Raw genomic sequence first — 25031 nt, forward strand, 5'->3', positions numbered from 1 at the left:
CAGATGTGGCCCTGGTGGATGAACCCCAGCTGCCCCACCCCTCCTCCCCTCCACCTCGAGTCATAAAAGTGACACTGGTCGGGCTGTGTCTGCCAGAGTTGCAAAAATGAATTCTGACTTGGTTAATAAAGTTACAAAGGGCTCGGATGAAATAACCCTAATGAGCTGCTTTTAATAACGCTCACCAGTGGGGCTCCGTGCTGATGGCCCCTGTGGGGCTGAGCCTCTTTCTGTTCGCAGAGCCTCCAGAGAGCCTGCCGGCTTCCAAACAGGGCTTTTGCTGTGTCCTAATTATGCCTCTATGTAAACATATTTTATCTTAATGATCGTCTTTAGGGGAATTTGCAGGCACAGAGGGCTTGTCTTGCAGTCGTTAACAGGCGGAGAGGATGACTCTCCCCCAGGTGACCTCTCCTGGCTGCTGGCACCAGTGTGCGGCAGGCTGCTGGTGCCCCGGAGTCTGGGCCTGGCCCGATGCCCCCGCAGGGGCCTGCGCTGGTTGCAGAAGGAGAGCCGGGCTGGAATTCTGGAGCATGTCCAGCACCTGGTCAGCACCTCAGTCCACGGAGAGGCCTGTGTTTCTCAAGACTCACTTGTGACCTTGTTTGCGAGTTCCCCAGAAAGGGCCTTGTCACTTCCCAGAGAAACGGAAGCCAGACCAACCATGACCCAGGCTGCTCTGCTCATCTCCTCCAGGAGCCTCCTTGCATGGTCGGCTGTGCACTTTCCTTTTGTTGTAATATTAATCACCTTTGATAGTCATTTATACATATATATATTTTTAAAATAGCTGATCAAATAATAAAGCAGTAAATAAAATTAGTAGATGACAGGGCAGCAATTCAAAACTGGATGATCTGGCAGGTGGTAGAAGTGGAACAGGTGTGGACATCCTGGAAATCTGGCAATCCTTACTCGATGATTATAAGAGCCTTTAACTCAGTAGTTTCACTCTTGAGTCTACATCGTAAACACGTAGGGTGTCCTTAGGACATCCCAGTCCCCTCCTTGAACTGCCCCTTGCCCTGGGGGCTCTTTTCCCCTCCCCTGGACTAGGCACACAGATGGTCACAGTCACACAGGTCTCTCAGGAGGAAACTGAAAGCTGTCCATGACAACCTTGCTTGGGTAGGCTGGGGGGAGTTGGCAGAAACCTGGGTGTCATCAGTGGACGAGAGGGGCAAATCTGGCAGCTGCACTCCACACAGGCTTGAAGTTTGACATTCACATAGACAGACAGATCTTAAAGTGGTGAGTGCAGAAAGAAACAAGATGAGACACAACGCAGCACCATTTGTCAATTAAAAACAAACACAGTCAAAGAACAGCATTGATTTTGCAAAAATACACACAAACGAAATGATGCCCTTTGATTATCTTAGAATGGTTGCTCATTGCAAGGGGAAAGGAGAGAAAGCTGGTTGTGGAGATATATGTTTTTGGTTTTTTTTTTTAAATGATATTGGGACAACTGTTTAGATAAAGGAGGAAAAAAATCAAATCGTGGCTTCGCACCTAAGCAGAAACCAGTTCCAGTTCAATTGGTGACCTGGGATGACGAAAACGAAGTCATAAACGTGCTAGAAGGAAGGTCCGCTCAGTGCTTTCTTATGGTCCCTTCATTAGGCAGGCTGTGAACGCTCGTGTGAACTCTGCTACGCCTCCGGGTTCCCCCGGGGCTGCCTGTTGCTCACGAGCAGCTTTCACACCCCTGGCCTCTGTTGGACAAGCACGTGGCTGGAGGTCCCTGTGTGGATGAGAACCAATCAGTTTTTCTGCCCCAGCGTTCAGGACCCCCTGAAGCTCAAAGCTCTACTACGTCCCTGCAGAGCAGAAACTGCCATGTGTGAAGAAGGGGAGAATGGCACTTACGGACCCGGGTCAGAGGCCAGCCCAGCTCTCCTGCAACCAGTGCAGACTCCTGCATGGGTGGCGGGCCAGGCCCAGGGTCCTGGGCACCGCCTGCGCAGGGCAGGTCATCTGTGGGCCAGTTACCTTCTCCATTTGTTTTCCTGCATCTAATGCTTGTTTGAAAGTGAAAGTGAAAGTCCCTCAGTTGTGTCCGACACTTTTCGACCCCGTGGACCCTACAGTCCATGGAATTCTCCAGGCCAGAATACTGGAGTGGGTAGCCTATCCCTTCTCCAGCGCATGTTTCTGACCCAGGAATAGAACCAGTCTCCTGCATTGCAGGCGGATTCTTTACCAACTGAGCTACTGCTGGTTTGGGGAAGTCTAAAGCTATTCTGTTTCCGGTTCTTTTGATTTCTTCTGTAACTGCTTCCTCTTGACCCTCTCCTATTCTCTGTGAAAGTCTGTAGAACCTTACTGGTGTTCTGAAATTTCATGATGATGCGCCATGGTGCTGGGGTGTTTTCATCTACCGTGTTGGGTGCTAGCTGGGCCCTTTCAGTCTGGGAGCACCTTTTAGTTGTAGGAATTTTCCTGAATAATTTCATTAGTTATTTCCTCTCTGTTTTCCCCTTTCTTTATGGAGCTTCTAGTATATGGATGATACATCTTTGATCGGGTCCTCCAATTTTCTTATCTTTTTTTTCCTGATGGCTCAAGCCTTTTGGTCTTACTGCTTTACTCTCTGGGAGATTCTCAACTTTGTCTTCATAGTTGTTTCACTGAATTTGTTTCTGCTGAGAAGTTCTCAATTCCAAAGAATCCTGTTGATTGTTCTCGTTTTGCTCTTGCTCAGTGGAGGCAGAATTTCCTTCTAGCTCTCGGGGGTCACTAATAATAGGTTTCCCCACCTTCCTAGGGAGTCTCTGCTTCCTCCGTTCTCCTTGTTTTCATTGCTGTGCTTTTTCTTGCCCTCCGTCTGTGGAGTCTGGGCTTACCCTGGAGAGCTGGAGATCCTTGGCTGGCTGCTCGTGTGTAAGCCTGGGCAAGAAAAGAGGTGACTGGGAGCTTGATGCAGGAAGGAGGGGAGCCATCGACAGCAATATTGCCTTTTGGCCTTTGGTCATATTCCCTAGAGAAGCCTCCTTCCAGCTTCCTGCCTGAGGGATAAAGGCTTGACTACCAGCATGCTGGGAGTGGATTGTGGAAGTAGGCTGGTGTCTCAGCATTTGTTTCATCCTCATTTTTAGCATGGTACCTATGCTCTCAACTACACCTGGTGCCTGCAGCCCAGAGATCTTCTTGAGAGACAATGAGCTTCCAGACCAATGCAGTGTTAGTTACTGGGCTGTTACTAGGATGCAGGGTGTGAGAAAGGGACTTGGCATTAGCCGTCAACTAGTCTTTATTTCAGTCCACTCATCATCCCACTTCCAGAGGTACTTGGTGCCTTTGGAGGATTCTGCAGTGCAAACTGGAAGCGTCTGGCCAGCTTCTCAGATATACTAAGTCCATTGCCATGTGGCCATCTGCTTTCCAGCCTACAACAGTTCTGTTATTTTTTTCCTCTCCTGCTCCCCCTGTCCTTGTTTGCTTGTGATTTAAGAACAAAAAAAATCATCCCTTTACTAAAGTTATAATGGGGTTCCAAGGAGGGGCAAAATTGGATGTATGTGTTTAATGTACCATTTTTACCTAAGGTTCCTTCTATGCTTAGATTTATGTTTAGGCTTTGTATTCAGTTCCATGATCTGTCTTTCATAACACTTATACAACTATGATCTAATTAACGTTATTTTGTAATGTGTTCTGAAATTTTGAAAGGTAAATATCTCCTTGTTATTATTCCTTTCTAATACTTTTTCCGGCTAATCTCCCATATGTAGTCTTCCAGTTGAACTTTGGAACTATATTGTTAGATTTTAAGTTTTTTTTTTTTTTAAATGGAGATTGTATTAAATTTATAGATTAATTTGGGAGAGAATCAGCTTGCAGTCCAGGATAGTGTCATTGTGTCTCCAATTACTGAGGTTGCCTTGTGCTTTTGGGGACAGTTTTGACTATATTATATTACTCTTTGTGTGATCTTTCTACATTCCTTATTTTTGTTTATACCTAGATATTTTGTGGGGTTTATTCTTATAGTTGATAAGCCTCTTTTCCCATTCTGTTTCCTAGCTGATTTCTGTTATGTACAAGAAAGGTATTGATGTTTGCATACTGATTCTATGGAGGATGATAATTAACTATTTCTTGTAGGTTTGGTAAAACTCTTCTATAAAACCTTCTGAGCTTTTCTTTGACTGCTTTTTTTTTTTTTCATTTTTTCTAAGCTTTCTTCAAGTTTTCTACTTGAGCTAGCAATTAGAATGTATGTTCTCTATTTAGTCTAGGCTTACTAGAACCATGTTTTTAATTCCTGGTGTTTAGGGTTTGAGGACCTTCCTTCTTGTTTTCTTTGATTTTTCTCTGTGGTAGCAGCTGTGGGCATGATTTTTGAGTTTCCCTTTTGTCCTAATGTAAGTGAAATTTGGAACTTGTGCTTGAACAGGACACATTGTCTGGTTGTTGGGCCTAAACATTAGGTTGTTTTAGTAATTCAGATCTTCTACAGTAATTCAGGGCTTCCCTGTTGGATTAGTGGTAAAGAATCTGCTTGCTATACAGGAAACAAGAGATGCAAGTTTGACTCCTGGGTTGGGAAGATCCCCTAGAGGAGGGCATGGCAACCCACTTCAGTATTCTTGCCAGGAAAATCCCATGGATAGCCTGGCGGGCTACAGTTGATGGAGTCACAAAGAGCCAAATATGACTGAGGACGCACAGTAATTCAAATCCTGCCTAATGTTTTACCTAATTCATCTGTTGTTTTCTGGAGTAAATATATTAAAATGCACATAGAACTGTGGCTTTGCCTATTTCTCCTGTATCAGGTTGAAGCTCTGTTAGGTGAATCAAATTTCATATCTTTTATATCTTTTCAAAGAACTGTTGATCAGTTTGTACCTTTAATGTCAGATTATATTTTATCTCATAGATATCATTATGCCTGGTCTGTTTTGTTGGCAATACATGGTACCTCTCTCTTGGCCCCGTTTGTTTTAGCTTCTGGGTAATTTTGTTTTGTTACACCTTGTGTAAGTAATTTACAGCAGGATCTTGTGCCAGCGCATGCTCCTTTGCTGGTCGCCTTACTTTTGCTCTTGCTGCCTGCTCCCCCATCCCAAGCCTGGGCTTCCTGGCCCCGCTGTGCCTGCCCTCCTTCTGCCCAACTCCCAGAGGCACCTCTCCCCACTGCTGGCTCTGCGCTTCCTCCCACTGTATCTCTGTGGTGGCTCCTGCCCCTCATAGCCCTGCTGTGTGGTACCTGGGTACCTGTATGCATCTGTGGGGTACCAAGGCATACAAGACCCTTGACCCCTGTCTTCCGAGGGGCCCTCCTTCAAGTGGAGTGGACAGGTAATGCCCAAGCAAATTCATAAGTGAGATTCAAGCTGCAAATAGTGGTACATTCCATGAAGGAGGAAAACAGGATGCTGTCAAGGAGACACTGGGGGAAGAGAGAGCCTGTTTTAATTTAGGATGAAACAAGGCAAGTCCCCCTGAGGAGGGGACATTTCATCTGACAGCTGGAGGATGAGAGGGAGTAGGCCCAGTGAGGCATGAGAGGAAGATCGTTTCCTGGAGAAGGGACGGCGGTCTTCCCCATCACTGGGCAGCGGCTTCTCAAGGCTCCTGCCCCTCCTCCTGCTGTGGGCGTGTCCTTGGGGGAGGCAGATGGGGACCACGTCCAGTGCGGGAGGCAGCGGCCTGTGAGTTCTGTTCCCAGTGGACCTTTGGGGAGGCTCCTGCTGGACCTGAGAGGAAGGCTCAATTTGGGCAGGAGCAGCAGCAGCAGAAAGGGCATCCCAGGAGAGACCAGTGCAGCGAAGGCCTGGGCATGGGATTTCCACAGGGACAGCCAGCACCTGCTGCATGGCGTTTATAGACTCAGGTCCCTGGGATTGCTCTTCTCTGGACTAAACACGCTTGCTTGTTTCTCCCAATTTCGGTTTCCCTGCACCATCTCTTGCCGCTGGTGAGATACACAGGCCACTCCGGGGCTCATCAACAACTTCGGATGCTGTGGCCTGGGCTGGATCCCAGCCCCTCCTCTGTGGTGCGACTTGTCTGCACCACTCTATCTTCCTGAGGCTGCTTGATGCTAAAATGAGACAGTAATGAGGATGGTGAGGAGCCTCCTACTTGCTGGGGATTGGATGGCTGGACCGCAGTGGAGGTTTGTCACTCTGACAGGCTGTGCACACGCCCCACCATACCAGGCTGCACGGGCAGCAGGAGCCGGGCAGGGTCCTGTGATCCAGGCACTGTGGGTGAGCTTGGCTGCTGTGACCTGCGTGTTCCCCGGGAGGGCAGGCACTTCAGGGTTTCCTGGATGCAGTTCTGCTTCCCCTTACTCTGTCCTGTCGGACAGACTGTTATTGATTCTTTGAGGAATTTTGTCTGCCCGCCTGTGGAGATGCTCAAATGAGGGACAGCTCTTGGAGGCTTCCTGTTGTATCATCGTTTGCCCGAGACGTGAGCTAACTAGAAGGGTGCCCCCAGCACGGGGAATGCCAGAGACTAAAAGCCCGTGGTTGCCCATTGAAAAGTCAGGGTCCTGCCACAGACCCCCACGCAGGGGAGCCTCGGCCTGCTGGGGTCCAGTCTGCTCCCGTCCACCATGGATCAGCCCCCCAGCAGGACTGGTGACTTCTCCCCGTGTGGGAGGCTGTGCGCAGAGGTGACAGATTGCCCTCCATCCTCTTTAGGAGATGGGCAGTGCTGACTGCTCAGTGTTCAGGCCTGGCCGAAAATGAGGGGCCAGGCACAGGGCTGGGTAAGCTCTGGGTCACTGAGGCTTGGCCACTTACGAGCATGCAGGAGCTGCAGGGGGAGGCGGGAGGGGGACCGAGAGGAGCTGAGGCCTGTAGACTGGACAGGCAGCCCTGTGCAGGCGGACAGGCCCTGAGGCTGGGCGTGGTTGCAAGTAATCAAGAACAGCCCACTGAGGACCTGAGCGGGACTCTCAACCTGAGGGGCAGGCCTGCTAGGACCCGGGCACCGGGGCACGGCTGGGATTTCCGCGTGGCCTAGCCTTTAGGGTTGGGCCCGCTGTAGGGAAGGCGGGAGACGACCAAGAATGAGAAGGTGGAGTGTCAGCCTGGCTGCCGGATCCCATCAGCGCTCACGTGGCCCTGGGTCTGGGGGCGGCTCCCTGTGCCCTGCTAGGGCTGAGCAGGACTGGGGCTCCCGGGGACTGCAGGGTGGGGCTGCCACCTTTGAATTGCTTGGGGGTCCCTGTTTTCCTCCCTTCATCTGCCATTTCCTTTGGATTCAAGCACATCTCCACAGGGGCTGGGTCTTGGGGGTGGTTCTAGGACATAATGTCCAAGTCACCCTCCACAATTATCATGACTGAGATAATAATGATAACAATAATTATGCCTGTGGTGATATTAATGTTTCTAGTGCATTCTTAGGAAACATTGCTGTCTTTATGGACTTGTAACATACAGTTTAGTTAAAACAGAGTTTGCTCAACAGAAGCAACTACAAGATGTACCCCAGCCAGCCTGGCCTGATGGTAGCCCGGAGCCCTCCTGAGAGAATGTCCGGCAAAGTCCCTGCACAGTGGCTTCACGGTTCAGGGTCTGGGCCCACACTGAGGCCTTCAGAGGTTAGGTGGGCAGTGAGGGAGCAGGCCAGGAGGCCTGGGGACCCAGGCATGGCCATTACTCCACAGCTCAGCGTGAAACCCCCCATCCCCTCTACACCGTTTCCTAATTTCTTAGCCAAGCTGGCTAGTCTAGATTTTTAACAAGAACTCTCGAAATGTGAAATACTGTTGACCATATGCAGTATTTAAAAAAACACACAGCCCTAACAGGACCCCCGCGGTCTGGTTTTGCCCAGGGACCGCCTGTCAGTGAACCCCGGCTTGAGAGGGGCAGAGGGTGTCTTCCAGCCTCTTCCCCAGGAAGAGTTCTTTTTTAATGAAAATTATCATCTTTCTGCTTCCCAAGGTGGTTCTGAAGGTGAACTGTCCCTGCTTGTTGAAAATGCAAAGAAATAAATGTGTAAAAATAGAGCAGCGATTCCTCACCCACCGTCAGGTTTAAGTAGCCGATGTCTCCCCTGGGAGCGGCAAGGATGGCCCTGAATCATCTCCAGACAGCCCAGCAGAAGGATGAGCTCTGCACGGGCGCCGGCCCTGGAGCGGCCCTGGGCAGCGCCTGCCGTGTGTGTGTGTGTGTGTGTGCCTGTGCACATTGAGGGCACACGGGGGACTGCAGGGCTGTGTACACAGGGGTGCGACAGACGCCCAGCCCAACCCGACCTCATTCATCTCTCTGTGGAGCCCTCCGCCGTCCCCTGCTCCTTCGCCTCCGCCTTTCCTTCTTGGTCTGTCTGCGACCAGGGGGCAGGTTTGTGCCCCAAAGCTAACAGACAGCAGGTGTAAGGAACAGAGTGTCTGCCTGGTTGGGGGGGCTCTGTCAGCCTTCCTGTCTGTAAAATGGAGTCAGTAATGCCCACCCAAGAGGCCTGTTGTCAGCACTGGATAAGGACACATATGCAGAGGGCCCGCTGGCTGGGCAGGACCTTGGCGACAGGCTGCCTTGCTGTACCTCCAGAGGAGGCAGTAAACAAGAGCCTGGGGCACAAGTGAGAAGAACTGTTCTGGAAGACTCTTTGGCGATGTCATGATAACCTGATGTCCTAGGTCCTTCCCAGGGCACCTGCTTCTCCCCTCACCAGGAATGCCGAGGAGGGGAAGACCTCGGGGTCAGGGGCCTGGAGCGGACACAGAGATCCGTGCAGGGATGTGAGGGGCTTCCAGAGATGTTGGCACTGGTTCTTACTGGGCAGTGTGGTCTGTGGCTGCCAGCAATGCTGAAGGTCAGCCCAGGCAACTCAGCTGCAACCCTGAGAGGTGGGGGCAGCATCTCTGGTTCACGGGGGGCTCCAGGCCCAGTGGGAAAGTAGAAGGAAGTGGAAGCGTGCTGCAGGTCTGCAGAAGATGCAGTGACATCCTGGGGCCCTGGCCTGATGGGATGCAGCCCCTGGCCCCGGACGGGCTGCCCCGCGCTGAGCCACGTGTTGGTCTGTGGGGGCTGGAGTGAGCCCTGGCCTGCAGACTGTGGAGTTGTTGCCACGTGAGGGCTCATCCTGGGCTCTGCATGACTGTCAGGCAGCCTCTCGGCTCCTCAGCACCTGGCACCAGGGGCAGGCACAGGTCTGGGCAGGGGAAGGGTGCCCATGGGCTGGTCCCAGCCCAGGAGGGAGTGGGCGGCCCTAGCTGAGAGATGAGGGACTTTGCTTCAGTCAGGGGCTGAGCCAAAAGTCCCAGAGGGGAGCTGTCTGGAAAGACTCTGTGAAACATGTGCCACCTGGGCTGGGCCTCAATTTCCCTGGTTATAAATGGGCTGGTAACACCTGGGAGACCAGCCCTTTGGCACTGGGCGAATGTGTGAATGGGTGAAAAGGGCTGGCTCTGTCCACCCAGGCTCCCGTTTTTTCTGTTCATCACTGGGTGCCGGGCCCAGCCTCTGGGATGGCCGAGCTGTGGGTTTCCATGCTACTGGGTCTGAGCTGACTTGCCCATCACAACTGCGCTGTCTGAACCTCAGTTTGCTCTGCTGTGAAATGGGGACAGAAATGCCCTGGGTCACAGGGCTGTGATGATGGCCACACTGGTATCTTGCAGGGGCCGAGCTGCATCTGAGTGGGTTTTGTCCGCCTGCAGTGACCTTGTTGAGCCTGGACTGCTGCTACAGGCTGTGTCCTCTCTCCTTCCAGGGGTCTCCCCAGACAGTCTGGACAGCCTCAGCCGTGCTCTGGGTGTTCTGGAGGAGCGAGTCAACAGCTCCAGGCGGAGGGTACGCAGGCATGCTGCCGACGACGACTACAACATCGAGGTCCTGCTGGGGGTGGACGACTCTGTGGTCCAGTTCCACGGGAAGGAGCATGTGCAGAAGTACCTGCTCACCCTCATGAACATCGTGAGTCGGGGTAGGGTGGCGGGGGAGGGCTCTGGGGTGGGGCTGGGAGGCTGGGGGCGTAGGTGGGCCAGGGCACCTCTGCTTGCCACAGTTTCCTGCTGGAGCTGGGTGTGAGTGAAATGGTCACAGGGAGGCTCTGTGTCTACAGGTGAGAAGAGGTGACCCTCCCATCAACTTTGTTTAGCCTGACTTCTCATCTGCAATTGTTGGTGAGGATTCTGACTTGGCAAAGCCATTTACATGCTAAGGCCATTTTCTAGACACTCATCATCTGTGTACTAGTTTTCTTAATTTTTCATAATACCCACATTGTGTAGGCCATGTGTTTTCCTATAAATCAACTGGTTTTTTAAAAGTTTAAAATTATTTACAAAGGCAGCCTCACTTTATGGTAAACTGAAAGTCCCTCAGTCCTGTCCTACTCTTTGCGACACCATGGACTATATAGTCCGTGGAATTCTCCAGGCCAGGAGTGGGTAGCCGTTCCCTTCTCCAGGGGATCTTCCCAGCCCAGGGATCCAACCCAGGTCTCCCACATTGCAGGCAAATTCTTTACCAGCTGGGCCACCAGGGAAGCCCAAGAATACTGGAGTGGGGAGCCTATCACTTCTCCAGCAGATCTTCCCGACTCAGGAATCACCAGGGTCTCCTGCACTGCAGGTGGATTCTTTACCAGCTGAGGTACCAGGGAAGCCCACTTTATTGTAAAGGTAACCTAAAACTAAAATGCAAGGTGATAAGGGGATGACAGACGATGAAATGGTTGGATGGCATCACCAACTCAATGGACCTGAGTTTGAGAAGACTCGGGGAGATGGTAAAGGTCAGGGGAGCCTGGCGTGCCGCAGTCCATGGGGTCGCAAAGAGTTGGACACGACTGAGTGACTGAACAACAATTTCAGCCCTGGCTAGACAGTTCTGCTTTCTGCTCTGCAGAAAGGAGATTAGCATGTGTCAGGAGGACAGAGAATAACACCCATCTGAGGTTTCTCCTTGAGGTAATCAGAAGAAATAAAGATCGAAGAGAGCGTCCGTGTCTCCCGGTGAGGCCGGGCTCCTTAGCTGAGTGACTGTTCCACCCAAGCCCCCTTTGGCATCCCAGCGCACCTGCCCCATCGCTCTCCTGACAGGTCAAGCCATCGGCCTCCCCTCATTCCAGCCCCTCCCACCCCAGAAGGTGCAGAACTCTGACCTTGCAGAGTGCAGTCCTGCCTGCCCTGAGTGGTGCACAGGTCCTGCCCTTCACTGCCTGGTGCCTCCGTTGAGCCCTGCTGGGAGGATAGGAGGGGTTGGAGGGAGATGCAGTGGGCCTGCGTGTTGTGGGAGGAGTGGGCCTGTGGAAGGAAGCCTGGGCTTGCAAGGGGATGGGGGGGTCCTAAAGCAGCAGTGCTGTGTGCCCCAGCCTGTCGGCTCTGCTCTGCTTCCTGGGCCATAGTGAGCCCCTGGGAACTCAGCTGGCCCTTGGGCAAGAGCCTGCTCCCAGAGCCCCAGTGAAGAGATAGGTCAGGAGCAAGAGGGAAGATATGAGTGAGCTGGTCACTGGACCAGGAGGCCCCTGCCTGCCTGCCCTCCTCCCTCTCTTCCTCTCCTTAAGTAAGTCACTGACTCCGGAATGCAGCCACCTCATCTGGAAGCTGGCTGACATCTGTTACATTCGCAGATATTGTTTTATTTTGGAGCGTGTTGTCACACTTAGTCTCAGTTACTTTTGAAAATTACCTTTAATATAATAATAATACCATGATGGCTACAAACATTGAGCTCTTTTTAAAAAACTCTTTATTGAATTTGTTACAATATTGCTTCTGTTGTTTATGTTCTGGTTTTTTGGCTGAGAGGCCTGTGGGGTCTTAGTTCCCAGACCAGAGATTGAACCTGCCCACCCTCCTGCATTGGAAGGGAGAGTTTTAACTGCTTGACTGCCAGGAAAGCCCCAAAGATTGAGATCTTAATGTGTGATTCTGTGTGGCAGGCTTGTACTAGTCACTTATCATGCATATCTTTGGAAATCTTCAGACTAACTCTATAAAATTGGTAGAATATAAAATCTTGTCTGCCTTCAAAATACATGCTTTTCCTCAAGCATTATACCACTCTCCAACTCAGTGGCCAAAAGCACTGGGGTGGAATTAGAGTCCGGAATCCTGGTAAAGGAAAACCACTCGTTTCCTCTACTCATGTCAACACTCGTGACACCTACGACCAGAATTAGTGTAGACCCCAGAGGGTAAGAGTTCAGTCTCACAAGACAGCCCTGCTTTAAACGCTTATCTCAAGCCCCAGAAGTACATGCTGTCAGCTGTACTTCTGACCAACCCACCACCAGCTCCTCAGGTTCAGTAATTTGCGAGAATAGTTCCCAACTCAGGGAACCACTTTACTGACTATCACCGGTTATTATAAAGCACACAGCTGAGGAAAACTGAGGAGCAGCCAAGTGGAGGAACGCATGGGGGAGGTGCGTGGAGCTTCCATGGCCAATCTGGATGCACTGCCCTCCCAGCACCTTGATGTGCTCACCAGCCGGGAAGCACTCCAAACTCCATTGTTTAGAATTTAATGGCGATTTTGTTTTGTAGGCGTGATTGGTGGGAATCACTGTCCATAGATGGTGGTGGTAGTTTAGTCGCTAACTCATGTCCGACTCTTGAGATCCCATGGGCTGTAGCCCGCCAGCATTCTCTGTCCATGGGATTTACCAGGCAAGAATATTGAATGGGTTGCCATTCTCTTCTTCAGGGCATCTTTTCTTCCCAACCCAGAGACCAAACCTGGGAATCCTGCATTGCAGGAAGATTCTTTACTTACTAGGGAAACCCATGGGTGATTGACCTCAATCTCCAGCTCTTCTCTCTTCCCTGAAAGTTGGGGATGGGGCTGAAAGTTCCAACTCTAATCATACAGCTGGTTCCTCTGGCTACCAGCCCGAATCCTGAACAATCTAAGGCTCACCAAGAATATCTTCATTAACATGAGCTCAGGTAAGGTTGAAAGGGGCTCATTATAAATAGCATAAGGTGCTCCTCTCACCCCTATCATTCAGGAAATTACCAGGATTTTGTGCCAGGAATGAGGGGCAGAATCCAGATGTATGTTTCTGATTATTCTGTATCTGGATTACTCCTGGCCCTACCACTACCAGCTATGTCTCTGAGAATGGGCTTCAATCTTCTAAACCTTGGTTTTCTCATCTTTAAAATAGACAGTCATTTTTATCTTGAATTGTCAATGAGGATTAAATTAAATAAATGAAGATGAACCTGCTTTTCAGTCTCTAAATAAATGTGGTTTGTATTGTGACAGTGACAATATTTATTAATAGTTTAGTGATAGCAGGTTTAGAATTATTCTTAACAAGTCTGACGTAAATCCATGGCTAATTCATTTCAATGTATGACAAAAACCACTGCAATGTTGTAAAGTAATTAGCCTCCAACTAATAAAAATAAATGGAAAAAAAAAACAAACAAGTCTGACAAGGACCCTGAAGTTGGAGTGTCTGCCTGAGGCTTGTGGAGCAAATCTGCCTTTTCCCTGGGGTGGAAGCCCCCTCTGCCACACATACCTTGTGCCCGTGAACTGCTAGGAGGAGGTCTAGAACTGTGTCTTGGTTTCACCAGTTAACTTCAGTTTATTCATTTACACCCTCATGATTCAACTGAACCGCAATTTTGGGTAAAAGGATGGTTTGGTTAGTTTCTTGAAAAGCACGAGAAGTATAAAAATTCTACTGTTGAGACAATTTTAATATAACAGAAAAGGGAGTATTGGAGATGAGTCGGAGGAGCTGAGAGACAGTAAGTGGGCCGAGTCTTGTTTCCCCGCTTGCATCCAGCAGGTGGTGCTTGTCCAGGCCCAGTGGTCGGTCCTGCAGAGGCAGAGGGCCTGGCGGCCTCTCCGGGCTCAGGGAGACACCGCAGTGGGAGGTGTCTAAGCCTGCACACTGAGCTCCCACTGTAAGAGTGCAGGGTGGTCGAGGGGGATGAGGGATCCTGCTTGGGTTCTGCGTTGCGTTAAGTGTACTCACCTTATTGTGCAGCCGGGCAGCACTACCAGCCATCTGCAGAGCTCGCTTCATCTTGCAGAACTGCCCCTCTGTACCTGCTAAGCAATGACTCCCCAGTGCCCCTCTCTCCAGTCCTTGGGAGGCACCATTCCACTTTCTGCCTGCTGTGCCCTGCCTCTGAACGTGACCAGCACGTGGCGCTCAGGAATGCCATGGGCAGCCGTGGGAGTGGGGGCCTTCAGACCCTGTAGGTGCTGGCCCACCGGAATCTTCAGCCAGAGCCCCGCGGGCCCTCCAAGGCCCGGCCAGGGAAGGTCTCCCTCTTCTGTAGGTGCATAGCCCATCGGGAGGCTCCCCCGCGCTTGGAGCCAGAGCGGCGCTGTGGGGGACAGGAGGCTGGCCCAGAGTGAGAACGGCCGGGACCAGGGCAGTGTGTTCCCAGCCCCCCAGGCTTGGGGCTCGCCCCGGGCAGACAGCCTGTTCCCTGAGGAAGGTCGTAGAGGCTCTGGGAGGAGGGTCTGGCGGGGGTCTGGTGGCAAGAACCCGGGAACTGTGGGCTCCGAGGAGCAGCAAGGCTGAGCGGGGCCGGGGGCCGGCGTGGCTCAGCCCCGGCAGCGCTGAGCCGGCGTGGCGACCCTCATCACTCAGTCACTCCGCTTGCAGGACTCCCTCTGGGGCCTCTTTGTGGCTGAACCTGGGCTGGGACACGGGTCCTGCTGTGACGCAGACATTCTAGGTTCATCGAGTGTTCACGTGCTCCCTCCCTTCTGTTTCCCAGCCTCCCTTGCACCTCACTTGGGGCTGTGGGACTAGTTTTATCTGACAGCCCGTGTGGAAATGACAGAGGTTGCCTCTTGGCTATGGCAGCCGAGAGCTGCTCTGTCCCTTCTTCCCTCTCTGTCTGCCACAGGGACCTTGGAAGCCACACATCCCAGTAGCTACAGCTACACAGTGGAGCTGCATAAAGCCTTGATGTGTGCGGGAAAATGCACCCCAGCCTTTACCCTGTTAAGCTGCTGAGATGTGGTAGATTCTCTGTAACTGCAGCGCAGCCTCTTCTATCGGAGTCCACACAGCTCTGTCCATACAGTATGATCAACACGTGTTTATTGGGCGTCAGCTCTATGTCAGAAGTGAAGTGGGGCCAGTGTGGGAAGCCGGGGCCCAGGTAAGAGGGGGAAGGGTCAGTAGAGGGACTTGAATGTGACTATAAGGGCAGTAGGAAATTGTGCAAGGTGTCACTTCCTTCCAAATTAATGGGCAAGACATTTTATACTCTTTTATTGGTAGGAAAAAGAGAATGAATCCATCCCTCTTTAAATCTCAGAATCTCTGGAGTGTGAGGAGGGTTGGAAATATTTGCTGAGTCCTTCAAGAGAGCCACCTGGATTTAGAAAGGGTCTCATGGTGTTCAGAACCCTCCCACCAACCCATTCAAGCACCTGTTGTGAATTCTAGTTTCCTTCTTTTCCTCCTCACATCTAGAAAAGTAACATTGTTTATTAAAATATGCTGTTTAACATATCTGATATACTATTTATGATGGAAAATTAGAATATATTCCTATAAGTTGTAAATGTTTTCTCCTACCAATTATTGCCTAGTACCTTATTTTATTGGTACCTCATTTTATTGTATTAAATGAGTACCTCATTTATTATATTAAAAAACAGAGACGTTACTTTGCCAACAAAGGTCCGTCTAGTCAAAGCTATGGTTTTTCCAGTAGTCATGTATGGATGTAAGAGTTGGACCATAAAGAAAGCTGAGCACCAAAGAATTGATGCTTTTGAGCTGTGGTGCTGGAGAAGACTCTTGACAGTCCCTTGGACGGCAAGGAGATCAAACCAGTCCATCCTAATCCTTTAGGATATTCATTGGAAGGACTGATGCTGAAGCTGAAACTCCAATACTTTGGCCACCTGATGGGAAGAACTGACTCGTTGGAAAAGACTGATGCTGAGAAAGATTGAAGGTGGGAGGAGAAGGGGGTGACAGAGTATGAGATGGTTGAATGGCATCACTGACTTGATGGACATGAGTGAGCAAACTCCAGGAGTTGGTGATGGACAGGGAAGCCTGTTGTGGTGCAGTCCATGGGGTCACAAAGAGTCAGGCATGACTGAGCAACTGAACTGAACTGAACCTCATTCTAATGATGGCATAACATTGCTCCTTGTGAATATAGCATATTTTTTGTATGATCGATCATTTATATTACTCACGTAGCAGGATTTATTTCCCTTTTAGATATCAGTTCGGCCACTAATTGTAATGAATATTATAGCTGAGTGCTTATCCTTCACTATTTCCTTAAACTAAGTTTCTAAAAGTGTAATCCCTGGTCAGCAGGTATGTGCATTTTAAAGCTACATATGTCAGAATGTTCTGTTATGGTTTCAGCTATTCACGTTCCATTGAGTAAATGCCCATCTCTTCACCTGTTCACACCACCAGATCTTTTTTAGCTGTGGCAATCTGATAGCTACAACAAGGATATACTTTTGTTGTAAGTTGTAGATATTTGATGATGATGAGGTTCCATTTAAAATATATACACATGTTTTAAAACAGCCATCATGTATATTTGTATGATTGGTCTCTTCATTTTCTTTATTCTCCCAGGATTTTGGCTCCTTTTGTGTTAATTGAAGAACTGTTAAAATAGGTTAACTTTTTCTCTGATGTGTGTGTGGGAAACATTTCCCCCAGTTTTGTTGTTTGCCTTTATTTTGGTTGGGGGTGGCTTGTCAGTGGCTTACATTCTTGTTTGAAGTCATGTCCCGAGATCTTTTCCCCCCTGGTGGTTCCCCTTGGGGACTGTCTCTGGCATTTCGTGCCCTCCCCAGAAGCTGGACTTCTGGAATTTCGTTCAGGTTGCCCTCAACAGTGACTTCCATGGCCTGTTGTCAGCAGCATCATCTCCCAGACCCTGGCTCTCACTGACCACCTACGTGTTCTTGCTGTATATTCAGCTGTGACAGCCCCACACCCAGAATGTCTACTGGGTACAAAACTTCCTGGGCCAAGTGCATACTGAAAATATGGTTCTCTTATTCAAAGAGTAGGAAAAAGTGTCATAAAAGGTACATATATTAATACTAGGGCCTTTTGCTTTCTCTCACAGTCTCTCAGCCTGTCCAGATTTTTAAATTTTCTGTTTATCATCACTCTAAGTGAAGAAAAATTAGGATTTTTCATTATAATAATGAATTTTGCCATTCATCTTTATATTGTACAGAGCCTGTTGTAAATGCAGATATTAGAACATTTCACTAGAATGAAGAATCACCAAAATTAAGATTTGTATTTGTGGCTTTTGCCCAGAGGGTACTGCAGGCCGGGCAGAAGCTCAGACAAAGCTTCAGCCGGACTTAGGTAGGTTGGGAGAAGAAATAGAGGCCCCCAGGTGTGAGTCCAGGAGAGAGCACTCCCTCGGGGCCCTGGGTCCTGGCCAGTGATGCAGTAGTGCCCCGGGACTTGGCAGCTGCCCCTCCCCTGACAACTGCAAGAACACAGGGCATCTCTCTTCCCCATGAGCCCTCCATCCCCACCCAGGCCCTGCCCTGAGATGCCCCAAGGCACCAGGGTCCACCTGGTTCTCCCTGCACCTGTGTACCCCCTGCGGCAGTCCCTGAGTGTGGAGCAGGCAGCCAGGAGCCTGTCCTGGGGAGGTGGGGCCACATCTGAGGGCCTCTCTGTCTGAGCAGATCTCACAAAACACGAATTTAAAGGTCAAATGATGAGTTTCAAGATGATAAGCACAGAGCAGTAAGCCCAAGTGCAGAGCCCTTCCCAGCATGGACTCTGGTCTCTCACCCCTGAGCCTGGGAACCCGAGCCTGTGCTTCCCGCCTCGAGACCTGTTCTTACTGCCCATCCCCGTCCTTGGTTCATCTGGAGGCTCAGCTCCAGTCTACCACTCCTCCCGACTGTCTGCCCAGATGAGGGAAGGGGGGCCTTCTGAGCACTGGGACCAGGCTGTCTTCTGGGGCCCCCTGCTCTGATTTTTAGTTCTCACAGGCATCGCCTCAAGACTGCTGGTAGACACGGGCTGGGGCCTACTGGGGAAGGCTCTTGGAGAACCTCGGCCACGTGTTTCAGGGAGGAGGAGGCTCAATCCCACCGCCACGAGGCGATGCGGGTGCAGCTGGGAGTGTGAGCAGATGTGCAGTCCCTCCAGCCACGCTGGCTCCTCCAGGCCCCGCGCCCCACACCGCGGCCGGGCCCGCCGTGGTCCCTACTGAGACGTGTGTCTCCACTGCTGGCCTCCCCCACTACCATCCTGCTCCTGCTCTTTTTCAACTGAGGCTCATCCTCTGACCTCACTAGGGCCACCCCTGAGGACAAGGCGCTTCCCTCCACCTGGGCTCCCCTCTGTGCTGGGAAGCATCCTGTTTGACCCCTCTTCCTCATGTTCCCCGCTGTGTCTGGTGCTCCCGGACTGGGGGGCCGGCAGCCCTCCTGAACACACCTGCAGCCGACTCTGGTGTCGGGCGGATTACGCTGCCAGCCCCTGAGCTAGTCTCTCCTTGCAAACTCAGTGCTGTGGCCATGTGAGCCGGGCATCCCAAGGAGCCACGTGGGGACGCACTCCCCCACGTTCGCAGCACCTCCAGCTAGCTTGTCAGGCATGGAGAGCAGCTATTCTCCAGGCTCAGCTGAATGGGAGGCTAGGGGGGAATGCGTTCGGAGAAGACTGAAGACCCATCATCAGAGTAGCATGTTTACATATGCTTTACGCTGTGCTTAGTCGCTCAGTCGTGTCCGACTCTTTGTGACCCCATGGACTGCAGCCCGCCAGGCTCCTCTGTCCTTGGGGGTTCTCCAGGCCAGAATACTGGAGTGGGTTGCCATGCCCTCCTCCAGGGAATCTTCCCAGCCCAGGGATCGACCCCAGGTCTCCCGATTGCAGGTGGATTCCTTACCAGTTGAGCCACCAGAGAAACCCAAGAATACTGAAGTGGTAGCCTATCCCTTCTCCAGGGGAGCTTCCAGAGTCAGGAGTCGAACTGGGGTCTCCTGCACTGCAGGCGATGTTTACATATAGGCTTCCCTATTGGTTCAGATGATAGAGAATCTGCCTGCAATGTGGGAGACCTTGGTTCCATCCTGGGTTGAGAAAATCCCTTAGAGAAGGGAATGGCAACCCACCCCAGTATTCTTGCCCGGAGAGTCCCATGGACTGAGGAGCTTGGCAGGCTACAACCCTTCAGGTTGCAAAGTTGGACACGACTGAGTGACTAACATACCTACACACATGTTTACATGTGCACTTTTAAAAGTAAACCTATTTGTGCCAAGACTTCAAGAAGTATAAAATCTTGGGCTCAAGATCAGTGCTTCCTATGTGGCTTATAGCATTTAACTAAAGCGTTCCCTTCAATCCTACTCCTCCTTGACAAAGCAAAGGCCTTGTTGGTTGCCTGGGCTCAGGCTCCGTACTGACCTAGCGCTGCCTGACCGAGCTGCTGGTCCCGTTGGCCTCCTTGTGGCGGGGAGGTGGCCAGTCAGCCCCTGGAGGCTGGTGTCATGAGGCCAGGACATGTCATGAGGTGTCTTTCCAGAAAGTGCTACTTGTTTTGAATGGCAAAATGTTTTAAAACATCAATTTTATATGTAATTTACATGAAAGTAAACAATTTATATGTAAGTAAACCATTCAGGTATGACCTAAATAAAATCCCTTACAATTATACAGTGGAAGTGACAAACAGATTCAAGGGATTAGATCTGATAGACAGAGTGCCTGAAGAACTATGGATGGAGGTTCGTGACATCGTACAGGAGGCAGTGATCGAGACAATCCCCAAGAAAAAGAAATGCCAGAAGGCAAAATGGTTGTCTGAGGAGGCCTTACAAATAGCTGAGAAAAGAAGAGAAGCTAAAGGCAAAGGAGCAAAGGAAAGATATACCTATTTGAATGCAGAGTTCCAAAGAATAGCAAGAAGAGATAAGAAAGCCTTCCTCAGTGATCAATGAAAAGAAACAGGAAAACAATGGGAAAGACTAGAGATCTCCTCCAGAGAATGAGAGATACCAAGGGAACATTTCATGCAAAGATGGGCACAATAAAGGACAGAAATGGTATGGACCTAACAGAAGCAGAAGATATTGAGATGAAGTGGCAAGAATATACAGAACTATACAAAAAAAAGCTTCATGAACCAGAAAACCACAATGGTGTGATCACTCACCTAGAGCCAGACACCCTGGAGTCTGAAGTCAAGTGGGCCTTAGAAAGCACCACTATGAAAAAACCTAGTGGAGGTGATGGAATTCCAGTTGAGCTATTTCAAATCCTGAAAGATGATGCTGTGAAAGTGCTGCACTCAATATGCCAGCAAATTTGGAAAAGTCAGCAGTGGCCACAGGACTTGGAAAGGTCAATTTTCATTCCAATCCCAAAGAAAGGCAAGACCAAAGAATGCTCAAACTACCACACAATTGCACTCATCTCACACGCTTGCAAAGTAATGCTCAAAATTCTCCAAGCCAGGCTTCAACAGTATGTGAACCATGAACTTCCAGATGTTCAAGCTATATTTAGAAAAGGCAGAGGAACCAGAGATCAAATTTCCAACATCCTTTGGATCATCAAAAAGGCAAGAGAGTTCCATAAAAACATACCCTTCTGCTTTATTGACTACACCAAAGCCTTTGACTGTGTGCATCAAAACAAACTGTGGAAAATTCTTAAAGAGTTGGGAATACCAGACCACCTTACCTGCCTCCTAAGAAATCTGTGTGCAGGTCAAGAAGCAGCAGTTAGAACTGGACATGGAACAACGGACTGGTTCCAAATTGGGAAAAGAGTACATCAAGTCTGTATACTGTCACCCTGCTTATTCAACTTATATGTAGAGTACATCATGAGAAATGTTGGGCTGGATGAAGCACAAGCTGGAAGATTACAGGGAGAAATATCAATAACCTCAGATGCACAGATGACACCACACTTATGGCAGAAAGTGAAGAAGAACTAAAGAGCCTCTTGATGAAAGAGGAGAGTGAAAAAGTTGTCTTAAAACTCAACATTCAAAAAACGAAGATCATGGCATCCAGTCCCATCACTCATGGTAAGTAGATGGGGAAATAATGGAAACATTGACAGACTTTAGTTTCTTGGGCTCCAAAATCACTACAGATGGTGACTGCAGCCATGAAATTAAAAGATGCTTACTCCTTGGAAGAAAAGCTATGACCAGCCTAGACAGCATATTAAAAAACAGAGACATTACTTTGCCAACAAAGGTCCATCTAGTCAAAGCTGTGGTTTTTCCAGTAGTCATGTATGGATGTTAGAGTTGGACTACAAAGAAAGCTGAGCTCCGAAGAATTGATACTTTCGAACTGTGATGTTGGAGAAGACTCTTGAGAGTCCCTTGGACTGCAAGGAGATCCAACCAGTCAATCCTAAAGGAAATCAGCCTGAATATTCATTGGAAGGACTGATGCTGAAACTGAAGTTCCAATACTTTGGCCATTTGATGCGAAGAAATGACTCATTGGAAAAGACTCTGATGCTGGGAAAGATTGAATGGGGGAGGAGAAGGGGGTGACAGAGGATGAGATGATTGGATGGCATCACCGACTCGATGGACATGAGTTTGTGCCAGCTCCAGGAGTTGGTGATGGATAGGGAAGCCTGTCATGGTGCAGTCCGTGGGGTCGCAAAGAGTCAGACACGACTCAGCAACTGAACTGAAACTTGGACATATTACTGGGTTTAAGCAAATTCACATGATTTTTCTCAGGATAAACTGGAGAGTCTAAAGCAGGCTTGCCAAAATTAGAGCCCAAGAGCTAAATTCAGCCCATCTGTTTTTGAAAATAAAGTTTTATTGGGACATGACCATGCCCACTCATCTATGAATTGTCTGTGGCTGCTTTTATGCTACCGTGGTGGAGCTGAGTAGTTGGGACAAAAACCATACGGCCCGCAAAGCCACTACTTGGGGCTCAAGAAATATTTGCACTTAGATCTAAAGAAATCTTCTACTTGCTTAGTGCCCACCTTGAGCTGACAGAGGATGAGATGGTTGGATGGCATCACTAACTCGATGGACATGAGTTTGAGCAAACTCTAGGAGATGGTGAAGGACAGATGTCCATGGGGTTGCAAGGGTTCGGACACGACTGAGCAACTGGAAAACAACAGCAACAACACCTTGAGCTGAACCCCGGCTCTTCATAGTTTCGTTTGCCTCTCACTGTGTCGGTGCACTTGGGCGCACGTGTTAGGGCTTAGAATGGGGACCAGCTTTGGAGTCAGAAGCAGTTGCGTCTCAATCTTGGCTTTTACCTACCTGGCAAAGGTCCCGCCTTGCCCTGAACTTGGTTTCTTCATCTTTGCACCTCCCACACACCCTGATCAATAAAGACTGCAAGGAAAGGCACTCCTGAGGTGCCCGCAGGAGACGCGCTCCCTCTCTCCCCTTCAGGCCTCTTAGCCCCTGCAGCTAGAGCAGCCTTTCCCGAGGGCCACTGCGGGGACCTTACACTTGAGCTGAGCTCCACCCTCTCCCTCCTCAGACCCCAGCCCGCCCCCACCCCGACTTTGCCAGCTGAATGGATCCAGGAAGTCACTTTGGGGATTCTGTTTAAAGCAACTGAGCGAACATTTTAAAACAACAGAGCAGGAGGAGCAAGATTTCTGGGCAGACATAGCTGCCCCTCCTAGCTGGGCTAATTGCTCATGTTCTGGAAGAATTCCTGCTCCCCCACCCCCACCCCAAGCGTGTCTTCTGTTGAGGGCAGACACACTCCTTAGGCTTGTGGAGAACATGGGACCCAAAGGAGCTTCTGAGCTTTCAGAGTAGACGCTGTACCCTTTGACCCTTCCTAGCACGAGATGTTCTTAAACATTTTTTGTTGAATGATTTCTCTCTGTGCCAGGATTCAGATATTTTTCCTCTTTTCTAATTTAATCCAGAAATTGGCCTGGGCTCACCGAAGCCTTGCCAGGATTTGCAAACAATCAGAGGCCCATGGGCTCCATTTCTCACCAGTTTCCAAGAATGTTGGGGCCACGAGGTGATGGTAGGGAAGGCCGAGACAGGACAGGCATGTTTTCTACTGGTCTTGGGGATGATCCCGAACTGGCTGCAGAGTGGCAAACGAGCCAGAGAAAAGGCGCAGCCCCCAGTCCCTTTCACGCGTCTCTGGCTCTGGTTCCTGGGGAGGAGAGACACATGTCTGAAACTGGGCACAAAAGCCTGGTTCCCCGAAGCTGAGGGAAGCAAGCAGGGCTCCCGGGGCAAGGAGGACACGTTGAGTTTGGGCCTGGCTGTAGCACAGGATGTGAGGGTGGGTAGAACAGGCTCCCACCGTCTCATGGCAGCTCCCCAGGGCTCGGGCTCTGCTCCTGCTCTAGCCACAGTCGGGCGTTCCCAGCACCGTTCCTGTTCCTCGTGTTTATCCCACTGGTCTGAGAGCACAGCCCCAGCAAACACAACACTTAGAAGGGGACAGCACCTCAGGTGCTGGTGGGAGCCAGGCAGAAGGCCTAATGCGGGTGGCCGGGCTGTGGACTGTAGGGCGTGGTGGGGACTGGGGCAGCAAGAGAGGCTACACCCCGGGGATCCCCTCCTGGGTCCCATGCACTTGTGGGCATTTTGGAATAAACAGGTGCACCATTGTGAGCCGCCTCCCCCCATGTCCCTTGAGAAGCTGGAAATCCAAATTTACGGGAAATCTAATTGTTTTTTAATGTTGGCAACAAATTGAAATTAAGACCTCGCACTGCACTAGTGCAGAGAAGGCAACGGCACCCCACTCCAGCACTCTTGCCTGGAGAATCCCATGGACGGCAGAGCCTGGTAGGCTGCAGTCCATGGGGAAGCTAAGAGTCGGACACGACTTCACTTTCACTTTTCACTTTCACGCATTGGAGAAGGAAATGGCAACCCACTCCAGTGTTCTTGCCTGGAGACTCCCAGGGACGGGGGAGCCTGGTGGGCTGCCATCTATGGGGTCGCACAGAGTCGGACACGACTGAAGCGACTTAGCAGCAGCAGCGGCATTGCATTAGTGAACTGAAACACGACTGGCTGGTCAGCAGGTAGATTGTTCCTTCAGGCCTAGAAGAAAGGAGGGGACTGCCTGCCCTGCTGATGCTGGGATGGGGGATAATTAGTACCACCTCCCAGGGCTGTTGGGAGCATAGCTTGAGTTAAAGACCAGAAAATGCTTAACAGCATGCTGGGTGCATGGAGAGCGTGCCTAAGGGTAAGCTGTCCCCAGTCTTGTATTTAACTCTCAGAAGCCTGGTCTCAATTGGGCCCCATGCTGGGCACTGGGGGCTGCCCAGGTGCATGGATGCGTGCTAAGGCGAGTTTGTGACCCCACTGACTGTAGCCCACCAGGCTCCTCTGTCCATGGCATTCTTCAGGCAAGAATACGGAGTGGGTTGCCATGTTCTCCTACAGAGGATCCACCCCACCCAGGGATCAAACCTGTGTCTCCTGCGGCTCTTGCATTGCAGATAGATTCTTTAGTGCTGAGCCACCTGGTCCCGGAGGCCGAGTCAACCTGCAGGGGAGCGTGGTGTGTGCTGCTGGTGTTGCGGGTGATAGAACAGCATGTGTTCTATCACATGCTGATGTGTAACAGCATCGCCACATCGCAGCTCGAGGCTGGGGCCAATCAGAGTGAAGGGTGCTGGGGGAGCGGCAGGAATGAGGTTGTCAAAGCCTTCTGTGCCAGGTTAAGGGGCCTGGGATCCCAACATACTATCAGTGGAGTCATGAGGTTGGTTTGGGTTCCAAAGAGATGGAAACACCTCTCCTAGGGAGTTTGGGGCTCATGCCTTCTGTTAATACTATTCGAAACACCTCTCCCTGTGGCCTAAGAGCCTGAGTTTTCTCACATGTGTAAGGAAGTACTTACACAATGTCTCTACATTGCCCCGGTGGCCCCATGAGGCTCCCATTCCTGGACGAGGTCACTGAGGTTCGGAGAGGCTGGGTGGCATGGCTGGGGCGTGGCAGATGGGGTTCGCATACCCGTGTGCCCGGATGCTGGTCCTCTCCCCGCTGCCCACAGCCCTGACTGTCTTTTCCATCCGTGACTCTCCTGGCGTGTCCCCCAGCGTGTGTCTTTCTCCTCTCTCTGGGGTGTGTTCACCCCCCC

General features: G+C 50.5%; 1 protein-coding gene across 1 annotated transcript in view; it reads left to right on the forward strand.

Annotated features, from left to right (window-relative positions):
* The window catches only part of ADAMTS2 (ADAM metallopeptidase with thrombospondin type 1 motif 2), a 252171-nt gene that overhangs the window by 144198 nt on the left and 82942 nt on the right, over positions 1–25031 (forward strand). The window contains exon 4 of the mRNA XM_070460787.1: positions 9691–9893. Within this exon, the coding sequence (XP_070316888.1) occupies positions 9691–9893 (203 nt within the window). The remainder of the gene's footprint in view (positions 1–9690; positions 9894–25031) is intronic.

The sequence above is a fragment of the Odocoileus virginianus genome, chromosome 3, assembly GCF_023699985.2.
Source record: "Odocoileus virginianus isolate 20LAN1187 ecotype Illinois chromosome 3, Ovbor_1.2, whole genome shotgun sequence".
NCBI lineage: Eukaryota > Metazoa > Chordata > Mammalia > Artiodactyla > Cervidae > Odocoileus > Odocoileus virginianus.